Source organism: Rutilus rutilus, assembly GCF_951802725.1.
Source record: "Rutilus rutilus genome assembly, chromosome: 17".
In the NCBI taxonomy this organism is placed as follows: Eukaryota; Metazoa; Chordata; class Actinopteri; order Cypriniformes; family Leuciscidae; genus Rutilus; species Rutilus rutilus.
This window is the reverse complement of record NC_140230.1, coordinates 2,272,167-2,292,291: the sequence shown is the minus strand read 5'-3', so window position 1 is coordinate 2,292,291 and position 20,125 is coordinate 2,272,167. Positions and strand designations below refer to the sequence as shown.

At 38.6% G+C, this 20,125-nt stretch overlaps 1 protein-coding gene across 2 annotated transcripts; it reads right to left on the bottom strand.

Moving 5' to 3' along the window:
• Window positions 1–2,515: 2,515 nt before the first annotated feature.
• On the bottom strand, window positions 2,516–20,044 carry popdc1 (popeye domain cAMP effector 1). Of its 2 annotated transcripts, XM_084435263.1 has the most exons (9): window positions 19,932–20,044; window positions 18,830–19,046; window positions 13,348–13,472; window positions 12,637–12,824; window positions 12,439–12,547; window positions 11,116–11,283; window positions 9,772–9,913; window positions 7,432–7,460; window positions 2,516–3,982 (listed from the first exon to the last, which is right to left on the bottom strand). In XM_084435263.1, the coding sequence occupies exons 2-8, from the start codon at window positions 19,035–19,037 to the stop codon at window positions 7,438–7,440; spliced, it is 963 nt and encodes a 320-aa protein (XP_084291389.1). In that variant the 5' UTR covers window positions 19,038–19,046; window positions 19,932–20,044; the 3' UTR covers window positions 2,516–3,982; window positions 7,432–7,437. The 2 variants fall into 2 exon arrangements, with proteins under 2 accessions (XP_084291389.1, XP_084291390.1); XM_084435264.1 differs by lacking the exon at window positions 7,432–7,460 and having other exon boundaries at window positions 2,519–3,982; window positions 19,932–20,036.
• Between the last annotated feature and the right edge of the window lie 81 nt (window positions 20,045–20,125).

The window sequence follows — 20,125 nt, the reverse complement described above, 5'->3', positions numbered from 1 at the left end:
TCCTATGGACTGGATACAGAGGTTCAGGGACTGATAAATATTACATCACATAATAAAAATAAATAAATAAATAAAATTAAGTTAAAGAAAATAAATAGAAAATTAAATTACAAAATGAGAAAGTATCAGTTAAATAAAATAAAATAAATATTCTCCCCACAAAACATAAAATAATAATAATAGAATAATAATAATAATAAAAATAATAAAAGATTTATACAAAAAAAGTTTTAGTTACCTTTTTGTTACAAGAGGTAGATAAGGATTTGATATAAATCTTAACATCTTTTTGAAAGTGAGAAAAATTGGGGGTTACTTTCATAATTTTACACTTGTGGATAAAAAATTGTGCAAGCAAAATAATTAAGTTGCAAAGAAAAAATATATATTCTCATATTGCTTCTCAAAAATGAAAAACCCAAATAAATCATCCTTGAAATAAAGCTCAAAGTCTTTATATATATATAAATAGTTTACAATGAACTGGCAGATGTCTTGCCAAAGTTTTCTTGTATGATCGCAATGCCAGAACAGATGTAATATAGTCTCTGGTTGTGAATCACAAAAAGTCCAATTTGCATCTATACTTAATTTAAATTTTGACACCATGAACGTTTTGACAGGATAATATCGATGAATAAGCTTAAAAGAAATCTCTTTGACCTTATTTACCAATAGGTACTTGTTAGGCAGAGTCCAAACCTTCTTCCATGAAATATTTTCCACTAATGCGTTCCATTTTGTAACAACATGAGAAGTGGAAACACAATCATAAAGAAATAACAACAGCTGTGTCATATTCATAGCACTCCTAAATCGCACTAAAAGATTTTAGCTAGGAGTTTTCTCTTAAAAGTTATTCACAACGCCTTTCAGACCTACTCTTAGTAAAGAAGAATGACAAGTGAGTCTTCGTTGCTATGGATGACGTCATTACTCATGCACGAGCTTGACTGAAGTGACCACCTTGATTGGCTGATGATTGTAACGCGGGAATGATTCCAAACCCCTCCCCTACGATGATGATTGACAGGTGACAGGTCTGAGAATGCGTGCGCTACACAAGTAGTGCGAAGGACGGAAGATGATGAATAACTGAATAAATAGCCTAAATGAATAAAGAGTAAGGAAAAACAAATAGCCTAGTAGCCTAATGAAACATATGGATTGATGCAATATCTTTGCAACATTATTGAATTAATCTGTCACTATATGCCTCTGCCTACGTTTGCAAAGAGAAGAACATTTTAATTTGATTCACAATGAAATGTTACAATTAGTTTACATGCAATGAGTAGCCTAGTTTTGCTTGTTGTTGGTGGCGTTATTGCATTATGCCTACAATGCAAGATTGTTCCCTCGCGATTGGAAGCTCCTGTAGCCGCCGCATACGCATTTCAAAACATCGCAACGTGAAATGCCACAAAAAGCGGTTTGTGAACAGGTCTTAGTGAGTTAGGAGTCCTCTCGACTTCTTTTAAGCTGTCCTAGGCTTAGGTGCTACTTTTAGGGCTAAAATGCTTCGTGAATTACTCTTAGTCAAAAAAATTAGGAGTCCTAAAGTTACGAGTGACACGCCCGTTAATTTTAGGAGTTGCTCCTAAATTCGCCAGTTAGGAGCTACTTTTAGCCTTAAAATTCTTTGTGAATACGGCCCCTGAAGTTTATATTTCTCAGCAAATAATCCATTCTGAATGCAGAAATGGATGATCTGAAAACATTAGCTTAGCTTTTCTATCAACCTTTTGGATGAGCACGGTTTTGAAAAAAATATTAAAAACATACTAAAGTTTTTTCATGGCACCAAGTAACATAATTTTGTAAAGTTAGGGCTCTTATAGTCTAATATGTCAAAAAAATATGGTTACCTTGCAAAATTTCACCAAAAACCAGTTCCTATGGCAGGAGTGATTCTGACATCCACGTGTTGTGACGAGTGCTGTTGATGGACACTGTGACATCTAGTGGATTTTTTTGGCATAACATACATCAACCAGGTGGTAGAGATGGCTCAATCAACTTAAAGGAGAACTCCGGTCAATTTTAACATTGAACTAATTTTTTTGTACATTTGGAGTGCTGTCAGTACAGAGAACAACGACAAAAATCGGTGTTGCCTACACCGTGTTATCCTCTTTTTAAAATTTGCACCCTGTTGACTTCAATGGGGCAAGTTTTAAACCTGCTTTTAGCCTCTTAACATCCTTGATGTGTCATTACATGTGCACAGGTCATGTGAGTGATTCCTTCTGAGTGAACGCGGGTGACTTTGACTGCAGTAGATGTTAAAGATATTAATAAAAATGATGTTTATTCAGCCAGCGCACATACCTGTGTTTACATCCTGTTTTCGGTCGAAGTCCACAGTAGTCGATTGTCGAGTTCACGCGCATAGGTTTAGTACCTATGATCACGCGCGTGAACTTGACAATCGACTACAGTGGACTTCGACCGAAAACAGGATGTAAATACAGGTATGAATTATTTTTTTCTGTTCCTAGAAATAACGAAACATGTCCATAGTGTCAAACTTTAATTTAAAAAAGTGTTTTCAAGAATCTGTATGACTTTAACAACACAAGTCACATTACAATTATCACAGAGAGAAAAACATATAGCTTCTAACCAGACATTCAATAAACCCTGTGACACTTCATCATTGCTTAACTCTATGTGACCTACTCTTGATTTACTTCATTATACAATACATTCAAATGCACTAATTTAAACTGCTGTGAGAAAAACCACGTAAGTGTCTTAATACAATTCAATTTAACATAATATTGACTGTTAACGCGTCACACAAGAAAACATGACATGGTGCATGAAAACTATCAGAGAAATGGAAATCTATGGAAGGAGTCAACACTGTTGTGCATTAGTACAGCTATGAAAGCTTTGAAATATTAGTTTTCCCCCCTGGTTCTCTAGTTTTTACCCCTGTAAAGCTGCATCTGAGTCATTATTTCACTGAATAAGCTCTCGTAAGAAAACTTGATGCTTTTATTAAGAGGAAAAGCTTGTGATTCTACATTTAATCACACAATTAGCATATTGTAGTTAACTCATTGTCTCAGCAAATAAAAACATCATTAAAAAAAGATTCCTAAATCCTGTTCAGAATAATTTAATAGAGCACTGTTCTGCTGTTTCCCATGTTCATCTGTGTTCAGTGTGTAATGTTGCTGTGTGATCATGAAGAAGCTCCAGTTCTTCTCTATATCAGAGTCAGTGTTCCTGAACTCCTGAAACGCCTCCACTGTAGTCTTGAGTTTCTTCCGGGAACGAACACGTCACAATATTCCTCATTATAATAATTCATACACAGAATAAAGGGGCGGGGCCTGGTTGAGTTAGTTAGTAGTGTGTTAAACTGGCGGTTATGGAAAGGGGCGGGACATTTCCCAAACACACTCGAAGCGCTCGACCAATCACAACATACTGCTCCAGCCGACCAATCAGAGCACAGTGTGCTTTTCAGAAGGAGGAGCTTCATAGAGACAGGAAGTAAACAGAGCGTTACTGACAGACTGGGAAGAGAGGAGCCGCAACAATGGAGAATATGAGGAGAATAATCAACATTCAAGCAGGAGAACCTGTTCTAGTAGAGCCTGAAACAACATCAAGACTTTGTTAAAGGGCAGAATAGGTCTGCTTTAAAAATTGTAAAGATATTTCTGTTCTCCAAAATGTTGTCAAAATATATCTGACAGCAGTTTCATTTAAAATGCTCAGGACTATATTATATTAAACGTGTTAGTATCCAATGTCAATTCTGTAATATTAGAACATTTGATCAGGATCTCTATCCAGAAGAGTGTAATCTGAGCGTGAGCCTCAATTATTGAATATATAGGTGATGAAGCGCTTCACACGTCTTCTCTCGGGCGAGTGTTGTGGGATTCAGACTCGAACACATCATCTTCCAGTCCTTCTTCTATTGGCTTCATAGTCGTGGATGTTTTTGGCAGAGGATTTTTCTCTGGAGAGAGAGAGAGAGAAACACAACACTAGCTGTCAATGTTCAACGTTATTTCATAATAACAGCATCTGGTTACATATTAAGATTGAAGTGTAATGTTTTATTATAAAGTCATATGGAGGCAAAACGTTGTATCATTCTCTTAAGGGTATTAACAGTTTCCACAGCGCAACAATATCATCACAGTAATGTGAATAAAAATCACTCAAACAATAAAGTTACCACTCTGTTAAATACACTGTGCATGTTATATATCACACTACACTTCTCGTTCTGCTGACTTCCATTCATACGCATGTGAACGCGGGAGATCGGAGAACGCTGACCTGCTCATTCATAGCATTGCATTGCAGGCAAGTGGAGAAGATTGTATTTTTTTATTTAAATTATTATTTATTATATGTTGAATTTATGGTTGGAGTGTCTGAAGAAAGTCTAGTGTGACCGTGGCAGTATTTTTAAAGTGACATTGATTAATAATGTCTGAAACGCATGCTTTAAGAGTGCATTAGTTTACACACCCCTTTCACACTCTTAGACTTTGAGATGTTTTTTGCAGATGTTCGTTGGAACTGTGTCTTCAGGAGACATTAAACTACAGCAGTAACGACAGAGCTTGCAACTATAGTTGGCTAACGATGCTTTCGGCAGGGGTCGTACAAAGTGCTTAAAGTGCTTGACTTTTGGCAACTGAAGTCCTGGAAAACCCTTGAAAACAGCCATTTTTATGAGTAAGTACTTGAAAAGTACTGGAATTATTGAAAGACAATATATTGGGAAATGTATTTAAAATTGTATTAATAAAACAATATTTTCACACTAAATTAACGCTGGAGCCCGTCTGATATAGATATAGAGGCATTTCGCATGGCTATGAGTGTGATATTGCTCATATAAATATCCAAATATATGATACAGCTTTTATTCGTCAACTCAATCATATATTCAAGGGGAAATGTGCTGCACTTTATTTGTACCATTTTGTTTTATTAGTTTATTTTTATTTATCTATTTACCTTTTATAGAATTTGAAAGATAATAAAGAAAGAGATTGTTTGATAAATGAGATCTCTGATTGAAGTCCTTGGAAAAAAAGTAGTCCCTTTCCCTGAAAGTCCTGGATTTTGGTTTTACAGCATCTGTGTGAACGCTGGTTTGGGAAACGCACGCCTGGTTAAATCACACGAGTTCAGCAAACAAGGCGTTTTTATGTCATATATTCAAGAAATCGGTTGGATTGTTTGTCACTAGCCAATGCTGAACTGGAGAAACCCTGAACCCAGTGTCTATTTAATGGTTAAACGTGAGGAAGAGCCTGTGCACAAAGCTCAGTGCAGTTTTATATTCATGGCCTCTGGAAGATTTTTTTTTCTGGTAGGAGGTCGTATTCTGCCATCATATCCCATCATGCCACACATTTCAGCTCAGGTACACAAATTTTCGTCAATTGGAATGAATCCAATCCAATGAACCCTAAATATTGCGATCTAATTCATGCATTTGTTTACAATTAGTAGATTTGTGCATGTATATGTATTCCCAACAAAACTAGTTTTGGACTGGATCAGGCTGTGTGTTCTGTGTGTTTTAGCAGTGCGTGATCTGTGTGTTCTGTGTGTTTTAGCAGTGCGTGATCTGTGTGTTCTGTGTGTTTTAGCAGTGCGTGATCTGTGTGTTCTGTGTGTTTTAGCAGTGCGTGATCTGTGTGTTCTAGCAGTGCGTGATCTGTGTGTTCTGTGTGTTTTAGCAGTGCGTGATCTGTGTGTTCTAGCAGTGCGTGATCTGTGTGTTCTGTGTGTTTTAGCAGTGTGTGATCTGTGTGTTCTGTGTGTTTTAGCAGTGCGTGATCTGTGTGTTCTGTGTGTTTTAGCAGTGCGTGATCTGTGTGTTTTAGCAGTGCGTGATCTGTGTGTTCTGTGTGTTTTAGCAGTGTGTGATCTGTGTGTTTTAGCAGTGCGTGATCTGTGTGTTCTGTGTGTTTTAGCAGTGCGTGATCTGTGTGTTCTGTGTGTTTTAGCAGTGCGTGATCTGTGTGTTTTAGCAGTGCGTGATCTGTGTGTTCTGTGTGTTTTAGCAGTGTGTGATCTGTGTGTTTTAGCAGTGCGTGATCTGTGTGTTCTGTGTGTTTTAGCAGTGCGTGATCTGTGTGTTCTGTGTGTTTTAGCAGTGCGTGATCTGTGTGTTTTAGCAGTGCGTGATCTGTGTGTTTTAGCAGTGCGTGATCTGTGTGTTCTGTGTGTTTTAGCAGTGTGTGATCTGTGTGTTTTAGCAGTGCGTGATCTGTGTGTTTTAGCAGTGCGTGATCTGTGTGTTCTGTGTGTTTTAGCAGTGTGTGATCTGTGTGTTTTAGCAGTGTGTGATCTGTGTGTTCTGTGTGTTTTAGCAGTGCGTGATCTGTGTGTTCTGTGTGTTTTAGCAGTGCGTGATCTGTGTGTTTTAGCAGTGCGTGATCTGTGTGTTCTGTGTGTTTTAGCAGTGCGTGATCTGTGTGTTCTGTGTGTTTTAGCAGTGCGTGATCTGTGTGTTCTGTGTGTTTTAGCAGTGCGTGATCTGTGTGTTCTGTGTGTTTTAGCAGTGCGTGATCTGTGTGTTCTGTGTGTTTTAGCAGTGCGTGATCTGTGTGTTCTGTGTGTTTTAGCAGTGCGTGATCTGTGTGTTCTGTGTGTTTTAGCAGTGCGTGATCTGTGTGTTCTGTGTGTTTTGTATTGTGCTCATGTTTGTTTGTCCTCTGTTTTGTTGGTGGATAATATGTATATCTTGTATATCTAGTCTGCCATGACAAAATATATGAACATTGTCATATCTATTACACTGTATCAAACTGTAATGGGACATGGTGTTGGGAAAAATGGAGGGAAATATATATTGTATTATTTTTCAAAGCTTTTGTGTTTGTCAGGAAACTTTGTCTTTGCATGCAAAAGTTTAGTGTAAATCTATACCAATAAGCTAAATTAAATCTGCAAGGGCTTTATAAACGTAGAAAACAAAAGGGGTGTGCAAACCTCAACTCTATATATGTGTAAGAACACGTACAGTCAGCTGGTGGAAGCCTGACAGTGAACAGGAGCAGCTGACTGTACATTATAACTCATCACACTCATAAATAAAGATATGGACATGAAAGACTGATGTGAACTGAAAAAAGAGAGCGATAGAAAAGACATGAAACTACCTATTTACATATAACACACTCACTGGCCACTGTTGCAGTGAGTGTGTGTGCAGTGCTCATTAGGTGAAACTGTGGCATGATGTTATTGGGAAAATCAGATGCAGTTTGCCGAGTGTTAAAGGTTAACTTCATCACAGCTCTGGTTATCAGAAGTGTTCTGAGCACTAGAGGGAGTTAATCTACTTTCTGGTTATGTTTCAAAATGACAACTGGGTAATTTTTTGTTGGGGTTGAGGAAGAGAAAGACAGTGAGATAGAAGAGAAAGCATCTTACAGCCCGTCAGGCCCGATCTGAGGTCACAGCTAGAGGAGGAACAGGAGGAGAAAGGTCAGGGGTTCGCCCACAGCACAGACTCACACACTCATCACACCAGTGGACTACTTGCACAACTACTTCTGCGTTATACTCGTTACATCTCGGGGGTTTCCGGTAACAGCGTTCAGCGCTTTTCTGTAAAGCTGCTTTGAAATGATGTGTTTGTGAAAAGCTGAATGTGAATTGAATATGTTTTATGGCTGCCAATTGAATAAAATAAATAATCACGTTCTCTGCCTTAACATGAATTATCTGGAGCCTGCTGAAATGTTCCTTAAATATATATTTTCTTTACAATTGTGCAGTCTGAATAACTGATCTGACTTACTGATCATATTTCATACCTGTTGAGTTTACATTTTTAAATGAATTTGACTAATACAAAAGGATTGCTTGTGTGCGCTGGTGCTTTTATTCCAGTCTTTTAAAACAGTTGAATGAATTAATTCGTAAAAAATGACATAAAACATAAAAAACATTTAAACAAAAAAAATGACAGAATAGTCATATTCGTTATTTGTAATACTTAATACAAATAAATAAATGTTCACACTAGTTTAGACGATTGACTTTGTGGGATTAAAACCTCATGTTTCGTTGAGTTGGGAAAATTCTGCACACAATGATCATCAAAATATCGCTTTTCTTGTCTCTGAAAATGTCAACATTTCTTAAATCTTCTTGCAGACACTCCTTTTAGTTTGCGTTTATTGAACTCGATGACTACAGGTACACTGAAAATATACATAACCGTAAATAATTGAGATGTATTATATCAAAAGCTCAGTGCAAGTAGCCCGTTCCACCAGTGTCGTCTCTATGAGCTCACACTGGCACAGATGAGGAACTAACGTTAGAGAGGTTTATGACAGAGACGTGTGTTGTGTTATATCAGCGTTTGTGGGCATGAAGGGTCTAATGTCGGCACACAGTGGTTAGTAGGGTTGGGTATCGCTTCAATTTTAACGATTCCGATTCCAATAAGGTAAAAAAACAACAACTTCGATATCATTCACATTTAGTCTTTTTGCAAAACTTTTAATTGTAGCTGATTATCATGAACACAAATCAACAGGCTAAAGAACACTTACACAAGGATTTAAAAATACCATAGAAGAACAACTAGCCGAACTAATATAATGTCAAGCATTATTAGCATTAAGACAAGTACCGTATTTTCCGGACTATAAGTTGCACTTTTTTTCATAGTTTGGCAGGTTCTGCGACTTATAGTGCGGTGCGACTTATATATCAAAATGAATTCATACTGACATGAACCCAGAGAAAACATTGCCGTCTACAGCCGCCAGAGGGCGCTCTATGCTCTCCTGTAGCCTAGCCCTGAACAGTGTTACTGAAAACTGAAAAACTGTTCACTGAAACATTAACTTAAAGACAACTGAGAAAGACTGAAAACAAACAAAATGCCCCCAGAAAATCCCATCCTTGTTCAGAAGCGACCCCGAGGATGGAGAATTCAGTGGATTCAGTGATGTGGAGTGAGATCGGGAGCTTGGGGAACTTGTGCTTGTTGGACTCGCTGGCTTATGCTAATTTAGGCTATTCAGCCTCACAGGTATGTTCTTTATGCTATTGTGTAGCTGAACAACTGTTAATGTGTTACGTTAACATACCGGACACCCACTCAGCCTGTTGTTCTGTGTGCTGTTGTGTAGTGGAATAACTTGCCGTTCCAGATTAAATGTCTGTTCTTGGATTTTGTGAAATAAATTTATGAATAAATGCGACTTATAGTCCAGTGCCACTTGTATATGTTTTTTTCCTCTTCATGACGCATTTTTTAACTGACGCGACTTATACTACTGGAAAATACGGTAAACACTCAGTAATTAAAGTAAGTAAAAAATTAGCAATCACAACAAATAGATACAACTGAACAAAGATATGATTGAAATAAACAGTGTTTTAAGATTTTCAGGTAGAAACTGGAATCAAATGTAAAATAACACTGCAGTTTATAAGTAAAATATAAATTACAAATATAGTTACAAAAGTTGTTCAGTGAAGAACGAGTGAATTTTGTCTTGTGTTGTTTGATTAGTGTTATTATAGAGCAGGAATATTAGACTGCTGTCACTTTAAGAGCACAGAAAACAGCGAGTCGTCTCACGCTTGAATTGTTTAAAGTCATATTGAAATGCTCACCAAGGAATCAAAATTTTAATTGTATAACAAGTATCCGATTCCAGGATTGTAATCGATTTTCGATTCCCAACCCTCGTGGTTAGTGCTTGAAACCCGGCGGTTAGTGATGATCCTGTAGCGCGAGAGACTTACGCAGTGAGGATCCGGTGGACCCGCCTCGCAGGATCTGGTTGAGCACGTCGTCGGTGTCGCTGGTGCTCGCCATACTGTTCCTCATCTGCATCATGGAGAGCTGAGAGCACAGGCTCGGCTGGCGGTCCATCTTCTTCACAGCCTGCGGTACAGTCAGCATCACTTCAGTTAAACCCAGCTGACACACACACCAACCCAGCTGACACACACACCAACCTAGCTGACACACACACCAACCCAGACAGCAACATAAGACACGCGCGTTTCCACCGCAGGAACTTTCCCAGGAACCAGGGACTTCGGGCTGGTTCTCGGTGTGTGTACACCACAGGGTCTAAATGAAGTTCTGGGTAAATATTTCCCCCTGTGAGGAAGTACTTTTTCAAAGTTCAGGAACGTTCAGGGATGGGGCTTGGGCGCTGAACATGCTGATTGGTTGAGCTCATGCCGCATTTTGATTGGTTGACTACACGCAGCATTTAATTTCAACCACCATTTTTTTTTTAATCTGTTGCGGCGCGTGCAGTACCAGTCGTGTGCTATTCGAAATAACAATGGAGTTTAAAAAATAACACTGATGGACCGACGACGAGGTTCAGACTTTATTAAGCTTAAATTCAGAGTATAAATCCAGTGGGAACTGTAAAGTAACAGTCCTACGTCACCGGACTAATTTGCCTAATCTTCCCGGTACTTTAGACCGCGGTGGAAACGCAGACAGTGACAGGTCTGGGGGAAAAACAGTTCCTGGGACAAACTGTTCCGGGTAATTTCGGTGGAAACGCGGCTATAGTGTCGGCCCAGATCCGGCCCACATCTGGTACATGTGGATGGCATGCGTGCCGGATCTGGGCCGACACTATGATGCTGTCTGGGTAACAAGTATGCATTGAAAACATTTTATGAAAACGCTATTTCTGAATGTTCTCTGAAAACCAGTTCTTTGAAAAGAAGGGACCTAGGGATGCTAGGGACCGATATGAACATTTTGTCCGATACCGATAACCACCGCTAATTCTTTATATTTAAAGGCCGATAACCGATATATTGGCTGATAAATCTAAATCCAGATTTTTATGTAATTTTTGAGCGCCTGATTACAAAAACAAAAGTCTCACCATTTAAAGCCATGACCCAAACACACAATTATATATAATGTTCTCATTATAAGTGTATGTAGCTGATATGACATAGAAAACAGCTGTTTTACTTTTGTACATGTATATACTTTAACATTTTTACTGTATTTTTTATCAAATAAATCCTTTTTTAAAAAAAAAGTTTTTTTAAAACCATCTGTATTATGCCAAAGGTTTGACCAGTGGAGAGTCGCTGAATCCTGACCTTGTCGCTCAGGGTTGGATCATTGAGCGAGTAGAGCTTATTGGTGATGTCTTTGCCGATGAGGTACCGGAAAACCTCGTTCAGAAACGACTCGGACTCCAGGAAGTACGTCAGACGCTCCCTCGACCAGCACAGGATCTTGCAGTTTTCCTCAGCACTGATCGTCACCTGGATAGTCACGCGACAGATCATTATAGAGAGTGTGTATTACAGGGGTCGTACAAAGTGCTTTAAGTGCTTGAATTTGACTTTTTGAAATTGAAGTCCTGGAAAACCCTTGAAAACAGTGAAAAAAGTGCTTGAATTATTTAAAGACAATATATGTGAAATTAGTGTTTAATTTTATCAATAAAACAATCTTTTCACGCTAAATTAACGCTGGAGCCCGTCTGATATAGATATAGAGCCGTTTCGCATGGCTGTGAGTGTGATATTGCTCTTAAATATCCAAGTATATGATTCAGCTTTCATTCTTCAGGTCAATCATATATTCATGCGGAAAAAATGCATCTGTTGCACTTTATTTGTACTATTTTGTTTTATTAGTTTATTTTTATTTATCCATTTACCTTTTTTCAGAATTTGAAAGATAATAAAGATATTATTTAATAAGTGACATCACTGATTGTAGTCCTGCAAAACCCCAAAAGTAGTTCTTGAAAAGTCCTTGAAAGTTCTGGAATTGTATTTTACAGCATCTGTACGAACACTGGTATTAGTTTACTCTTCCTCAAAATGACCAGAAATGTCAGGAATGTGATATCGTCACATATATATAGTGTCACATTTCTCACATTATCTCAGTTTATTCGCTATAGTTAGAAAATGGTAATAAAATATGAGCAGAACTCAGTTGATATTTGACTGGTTTTGTCCGTCCTTCTGTTAGACTGTCTCACACATGAATTATGTTGAATATCTGTCAGCTGTTAAATTTAACTACACAATTAGATAATACCAGTTTAGCTCAACCAATCACCAAGCAATGCTTCATTGTGTTCAGTCTGTGTGTAAAAAGAGCATTAGTTATTAAAGATAAAACACTTCAGCAAAACATGATCAGCTCAAAGTGTCTGAATCATTTCTGGCCCCAAATGTGTATAAATGTAACTGGTAGTCTCTGTATGAAGAATATTTGGGTATAATATGTCACAGTTTACTGTATTTTCCTCTCCTCACTTACATAACTGAACTATAGTGTCCTGATCACACTAGTAAAACAAATATAACAAATTATCAATATTTTTTGGTTTTACTGTAACTATGCCAAATGCTGTGGTAATAACAAGCACATATTCAATGAATATTAAATATCACTCTTACCTGAAACCTCTCACCCCTGTTCAACTGCGTGGACCTGAACTCAGGAGAGTCGATGAAGGCATTGGTGTAAATGTTATGCAAGAAATGACCGCGGTACGAAACCTTCATCCTGTGTGTCGAGGGCATAAACGTGGTCATGAGTCATGCGACACACAGTATTACAGGAGATCTCCACTCGTGGGGAAGTAAAGCACGTACTTTCCCTTGAGGAGAATGCTGAGGCGCTCGTCCACAGACGTCTTGTCCTCCGCCGCGTAGATCTGGCTCTTCTTCAGGGTCTGGATGGTGCAGAACTGGCCCGTGAGTCTCTGGAACAGAGCTTCTCGTACGTGTAGAGGCTCGAACATGCGCTTGTACACCGACTTCAGCTCCCTGTCGATCTTAATCTGGAGTTAAACAGCACAGACAAACACTCAACTCACATTTATCTGTATCGCGCTTTCCACAATACACATCGTTTCAAGACAGCTTTACAGAAAATGCATGAGTCCACATTACAGTTTACAGTGATCTGTTATCAGAGGAGACTAAGTTATGCATTTCAGAAATGTACAAATCACAGTTAGCTAAAAAGGAATTAATTTAAACAATGTAATCATTTAATGTAGTAACAATGAGCTTAATTAATAGTTGTTTAACAAATGATTATGACATTTAGAAAAATGTAGTATTGGTGCATGTTGAATCAGAGTTTGCATCATCTACATCTACAAACATCTATATTGAGTTTAGCACAATTAATGAATTCTAACAGTGAACGCATGCACTCTCAATGTCCGATGTCAAAACAGTGTTAACAGGATGAATACTGAGGGTTTAAGCTTTCGAATAACACCTCATTTATTAATAGATATAATGTGAGAGGATACAGAGGCGCGAGTGTATCAGTGATATCCAGCCTGAACTCACCGGTCTGCGTTTATAAAGCAGAAAGAAGAAGTGCATGAAGTTGACCAGCAGGAAAACCACGTTCCACACCATCACATCCAGTGTGCATCTGTACAGCGCGGCCCAGGCGATGAGCAGAGAACAGCCTGAGGTCACAGATCACATGATCAGAGAACATCTCAACATCGCCACATGTGCTCTGAGAAACCTGAGATCACAGATCACATGATCAGAGAACATCTCAACATCGCCACATGTGCTCTGAGAAACCTGAGATCACAGATCACATGATCAGAGAACATCTCAACATCGCCACATGTGCTCTGAGAACCCTGAGAATTTTTCGATTTTTAGAACTATATCTTAATCGTCCTTGCTGTGCTCGGGCCTTTACAACATTTTATTTCTAAATAATACAATTGTTTCAGTGGACTGCGTATGTTCGTTTGGCCTAGAATTTTACTTTGTAACGTGTTGATATTTTTCGTACAAAAACCCATCGCTTTGCTTCAGAAGGCATTTCACGAGTTCACATCTACATATAATTAGTACAATAAGTTTATGCGTATTTGGCGTGCTGTCCGGGGAGAGGGCTCCGAGCTCGGAGTTAGGCCCAAACCCAGAGTACTCCCCCCAGTTGATAAGTGTAGATGGAACTGGAAGTGAGGAGATGGGGTGGAGGAGGGATGCTGACAAACTTTCAATGAATAGAGACAGGTCTGCTGTGAATTTATACTCTGTCATTGAGTTAATTACTGATTAATCTCGAGCTATGCATAATTTGGTTAATTATCTGAACCTGCTCCTCCCGAACTTTGTTAATAAAACATCATTTATTAACCCCCCCAGAACCTGTGGAGCACTTTATGATGGATAGATGCACTTTATGATGGATAGATGCACTTTTATGATGAACAGATGCACTTTTATGATGGACGGATGCACTTTTATGATGGATGGATTCACTTTTATGATGGACGGATGAAAAAACTTCCTCACGTAATAACCTAGAATACTGTCTAACACTTGATGGCTGCTCTGTTAAGTCTTCGTCGTCGGTTAGGAACCTGGGTGTGCTCTTTGATACCAATCTTTCATTTGAAAGTCACGTGTCTAGTATCTGTAAAACCGCATTTTTCCATCTTAAAAATATATCTAAATTACGTCATATGCTCTCATTGACAAATGCGGAACAATTAGTTCATGCGTTCATGACCTCAAGGCTAGATTATTGTAATGCTCTACTGGGTGGTTGCCCTGCACGCTTAATAAACAAACTACAGCTAGTTCAAAACGCAGCAGCTCGAGTTCTTACCAGAACCAGGAAGTATGAGCATATTAGCCCTGTTCTGGCAACACTGCACTGGCTCCCTATTAAACATCGCATCAATTTTAAAATATTGCTGATTACTTACAAAGCACTAAATGGTTTAGCTCCGCAGTACTTGAGCGAACTCTTAACGCATTATAGTCCGTCACGTCTATTACGATCTCAAAATTCCGGCCAGTTGATTATACCTAGAATATCAAAATCAACTGCTGGCGGTAGATCCTTTTCCTATTTAGCACCAAAACTCTGGAACAGTCTTCCTACCATTGTCCGGGAAGCAGACACACTCTGTCAGTTCAAAGCTAGACTAAAGACACATCTCTTTGACCTAGCTTTCACATAATACATTATAGACTTCTATAATTTAATGTTAGGCTGCATAGATTAGGTCAGCCGGAACCGGGAACACTTCCCATAACTCCTGATGTACTCGTTACATCATGAGAAGAATGGCATCTACGCTAATTTTAGTGTCTGTGTTTATCCCGAGGTTTTCCCGCAGCCTGCCGGATCCAGGCCATATCCAGATCTGACGAAGGACCTTCGCCTGGACCGATGACAACGCAGTGCTGAAGTGCCAACTAGTCTCTCCCTATGGAGGATCCCTCTACCACTATACAGATAAGGCGTTGTCGGGAAAATTTGTTTCGCGTTCCTACCCCAAAGCAACAAAATAAAATAAAATTCTTTATCAAAATTTATAAGGAAAGACAAGTACTTTGTTTAGGCTTGGCTTGTAGGGAATTCCAAACCTGCGTATTTTCAAACGCACATAACTATAGAACCCATTCTAAATGCGCATGTGAACGCCATCAGCGTTTCTCACAGGCTCGCGTTTAAAGTCTGTGTAGAGGGAATGGTGTCGTCTTAGCGGCCCCTAATTTAATAACAAATGATCATTGCGACGGAAGCGAATCAATCAAAACTAACTTTAGATGGAAAATAACTTAACTCTGCTATAAAGCCAAAACAATATCTGTTACCTTAAATTATACGCTTATCTCTGTGAAGCTGCTTTGAAACAATCTACGTTGTTAAAAGCGCTATATAAATGAAGATGACTTGACTTGACTTGACTTTTATGATGAATAGATGCACTTTTATGATGGACGGATGCACTTTTATGATGGATAGATGCACTTTTATGATGGACGGATGCACTTTTATGATGGATAGATGCACTTTTATGATGGACGGATGCACTTTTATGATGGATAGATGCACTTTTATGATGAACAGATGCACTTTTATGATGGACGGATGCACTTTTATGATGGATAGATGCACTTATGATGATAGATGCACTTTTATGATGGATAGATGCACTTTTATGATGAACAGATGCACTTTTATGATGGACGGATGCACTTTTATGATGGATAGATGCACTTTTATGATGGACGGATGCACTTTTATGATGGATAGATGCACTTTTATGATGGATGGATGCACTTTTATGATGGACGGATGCACTTTTATGATGGATAGATGCACTTTTATGATGGACGGATGCACTTTTATGATGGACGGATGCACTTTTATGATGGATAGATGCACTTTTATGATGGACGGATGCACTTTTATGATGGACGGATGCACTTTTATGATGGATAGATGCACTTTTATGATGGATAGATGCACTTTTATGATGGATAGATGCACTTTTATGATGAACAGATGCACTTTTATGATGGACGGATGCACTTTTATGATGGATAGATGCACTTTTATGATGGACGGATGCACTTTTATGATGGATGGATGCACTTTTATGATGGACGGATGCACTTTTATGATGGATAGATGCACTTTTATGATGAACAGATGCACTTTTATGATGGACGGATGCACTTTTATGATGGACGGATGCACTTTTATGATGGATAGATGCACTTTTATGATGGACGGATGCACTTTTATGAGGGACGGATGCACTTTTATGATGGATAGATGCACTTTTATGATGGACGGATGCACTTTTATGATGGATAGATGCACTTTTATGATGGACGGATGCACTTTTATGATGGATAGATGCACTTTTATGATGAACAGATGCACTTTTATCATGGATGGATGCACTTTTATGATGGATAGATGCACTTATGATGATAGATGCACTTTTATGATGGATAGATGCACTTTTATGATGAACAGATGCACTTTTATGATGGACGGATGCACTTTTATGATGGATGGATGCACTTTTATGATGGATGGATGCACTTTTATGATGGATGGATGCACTTTTATGATGGATGGATGCACTTTTATGATGGACGGATGCACTTTTATGATGGACGGATTCACTTTTATGATGGACGGATGCACTTTTATGATGGACGGATGCACTTTTATCATGGACAGATGCACTTTTATCATGGATAGATGCACTTTTATGATGGATAGATGCACTTTTATGATGGATAGATGCACTTTATGATGGATAGATGCACTTTATGATGGATAGATGCACTTTATGATGGATAGATGCACTTTATGATGGATAGATGCACTTTATGATGGATAGATGCACTTTTATGATGGATAGATGCACTTTATGATGGATAGATGCACTTTATGATGGATAGATGCACTTTATGATGATAGATGCACTTTTATGATGGATAGATGCACTTTTATGATGAATAGATGCACTTTTATGATGGACGGATGCACTTTTATGATGGATAGATGCACTTTTATGATGGACGGATGCACTTTTATGATGGATAGATGCACTTTTATGATGAACAGATGCACTTTTATCATGGATGGATGCACTTTTATGATGGATAGATGCACTTATGATGATAGATGCACTTTTATGATGGATAGATGCACTTTTATGATGGACGGATGCACTTTTATGATGGATGGATGCACTTTTATGATGAACAGATGCACTTTTATGATGGATGGATGCACTTTTATGATGGATAGATGCACTTTTATCATGGATAGATGCACTTTATGATGGATAGATGCACTTTTATGATGGATAGATGCACTTTTATGATGGATGGATGCACTTTTATGATGAACAGATGCACTTTTATGATGGACGGATGCACTTTTATGATGGACGGATGCACTTTTATGATGAACAGATGCACTTTTATGATGGACGGATGCTCTTTTATGATGGACGGATGCACTTTTATGATGGATAGATGCACTTTTATCATGGATAGATGCACTTTTATGATGGATAGATGCACTTTTATGATGGATAGATGCACTTTTATGATGAACAGATGCACTTTTATGATGGATAGATGCACTTTTATGATGAACAGATGCACTTTTATGATGGATAGATGCACTTTTATGATGGACGGATGCACTTTTATGATGAACAGATGCACTTTTATGATGAACAGATGCACTTTTATGATGGATAGATGCACTTTTATGATGGATAGATGCACTTTATGATGGATAGATGCACTTTTATGATGGATAGATGCACTTTTATGATGGACGGATGCACTTTAATGATGAACAGATGCACTTTTATGATGGATAGATGCACTTTTATGATGGATAGATGCACTTTTATGATGGATAGATGCGCTTTTATGATGGATGGATGCACTTTTATGATGGATGGATGCACTTTTATGATGGATAGATGCACTTTTATCATGGATGGATGCACTTTTATGATGGATAGATGCGCTTTTATGATGAACAGATGCACTTTTATGATGGATGGATGCACTTTTATGATGGATGGATGCACTTTTATGATGGATAGATGCACTTTTATCATGGATGGATGCACTTTTATGATGGATAGATACGCTTTTATGATGAACAGATGCACTTTTATGATGGATAGATGCACTTTTATGATGGATGGATGCACTTTTATGATGGATGGATGCACTTTTATGATGGATAGATGCACTTTTATCATGGATGGATGCACTTTTATGATGGATGGATGCACTTTTATGATGAACAGATGCACTTTTATGATGGATGGATGCACTTTTATGATGGATAGATGCACTTTTATGATGAACAGATGCACTTTTATGATGGATAGATGCACTTTTATGATGGATATATGCACTTTTATGATGGATTGATGCACTTTTATGAAGGTTAGATGCACGCAGTTGAAACTGCAGTGTTGTAGTGTGTGTGCACGAGCGTGCGCTGTACCCGTGATCAGCAGCAGTCTGAGCAGGATCATGTGCAGTGTGAGGGTGGTGGGGATCAGCAGACCCACTCCGAGGCTCAGGTGGGCCAGGTGGAACAGCAGGTGATGAGACTGGTCCCAGTCCTGGCATGACGTGGCGTTCGTGTCACCGGGGAGCACGGGCACGCTGGAGAGCAGTGGAGATGAAGTGTAGGACAGAGACACGGACATTCTCTCGAGCTGAAGAGGAGATGCAGGAAAACTGTTACAACTCACACACACATACAGCCAGAAACACGCAGAATGGTTCCTGACAGAAGAGGCTTTATGGTGCATTTTATTACACAAGAGTGTGTGTTTCATGTCAAATCGTTCTCGTGGCTTGATCTAAATTGATTCAATTTCACAAACATTTATCTTACATGAATAACATATATACTCAAATTTACAACTGACACACATTCATAAAGCAAAAAACACCACTGAAGGGTTCCTGACAGAAGAGGTTTTGTTGCATCTAAGGTGCTACTTTTATTCAACTCAATTCACATTTATTTGTATCTCGCTTTTCACAATACACATCATGTCAAAGCAGCTTTACAGAAAATGAGTCCACTTAACAATTTACAGTGATCTGTTATCAGAGGAAACTGAAAAACTAAAAAGTTATGTAGGCTATTTCAGAAATGTACAAAATCACAGTTAGCTAAAAATTTATTAATTTAAACAATGTAATACTTTAAGGCAGAAACAATGAGCTCATTGACGTAATGAATATTATACAAGAGTGTGCGTTTCATGTTAAATTGTTCTCATTGTTTGATCTAAATTGATTCAACTTCGCCAACATTTATCTTACGTGAACACACACACACGTATGCTAATGTCAGTCTGCGCTCCGCAATAGTTAATGACGTGAAAACACTGAAAAGTCACAAACCGAGAACGCGCACAGAACTATCCAGGAGATTTGCAGTCAGTCAGTGACCTCCAGTCAACTTTCTACGGACACACACGTGTATCTGCTGTACTCCGTGTGATCTCACACAGCTCCAGTTAAACAATATATCGATGGCACTTTAAAATACGTTATTATAGATATTAATTACAGTATTGTCTACTTACCGGAGTTGTCGGTTGAAGCTGTAATGTGCGCAGTCTGGAGGAATGTCCAGCAGAAGATAACAGACTGTGTGTGTGTGTGTGTGTGTGTGTGTGTGTGTGAGAGGAGCGCAATGACAGGCATTGACTTAAAATGGGCACAAACCAAGCGGCCACTCCTCTGCGCGTGCACGCGACTCCACCGCTAGAGGGCGTCT

What these genes read in the sequence shown, in the direction of transcription:
- popdc1 (XM_084435264.1), bottom strand. Translation starts at nt 19,037, where the DNA reads ATGTCCGTGTCTCTGTCCTACACTTCATCTCCACTGCTCTCCAGCGTG. An exon ending in CAGACTGCTGCTGATCACGG is followed by an intron (nt 13,473 to 18,829) that starts GTACAGCGCACG and finishes CTGTGACCTCAG; the next exon opens with GCTGTTCTCTGCTCATCGCC. An exon ending in AGCATTCTCCTCAAGGGAAA is followed by an intron (nt 12,548 to 12,636) that starts GTACGTGCTTTA and finishes CTCGACACACAG; the next exon opens with GATGAAGGTTTCGTACCGCG.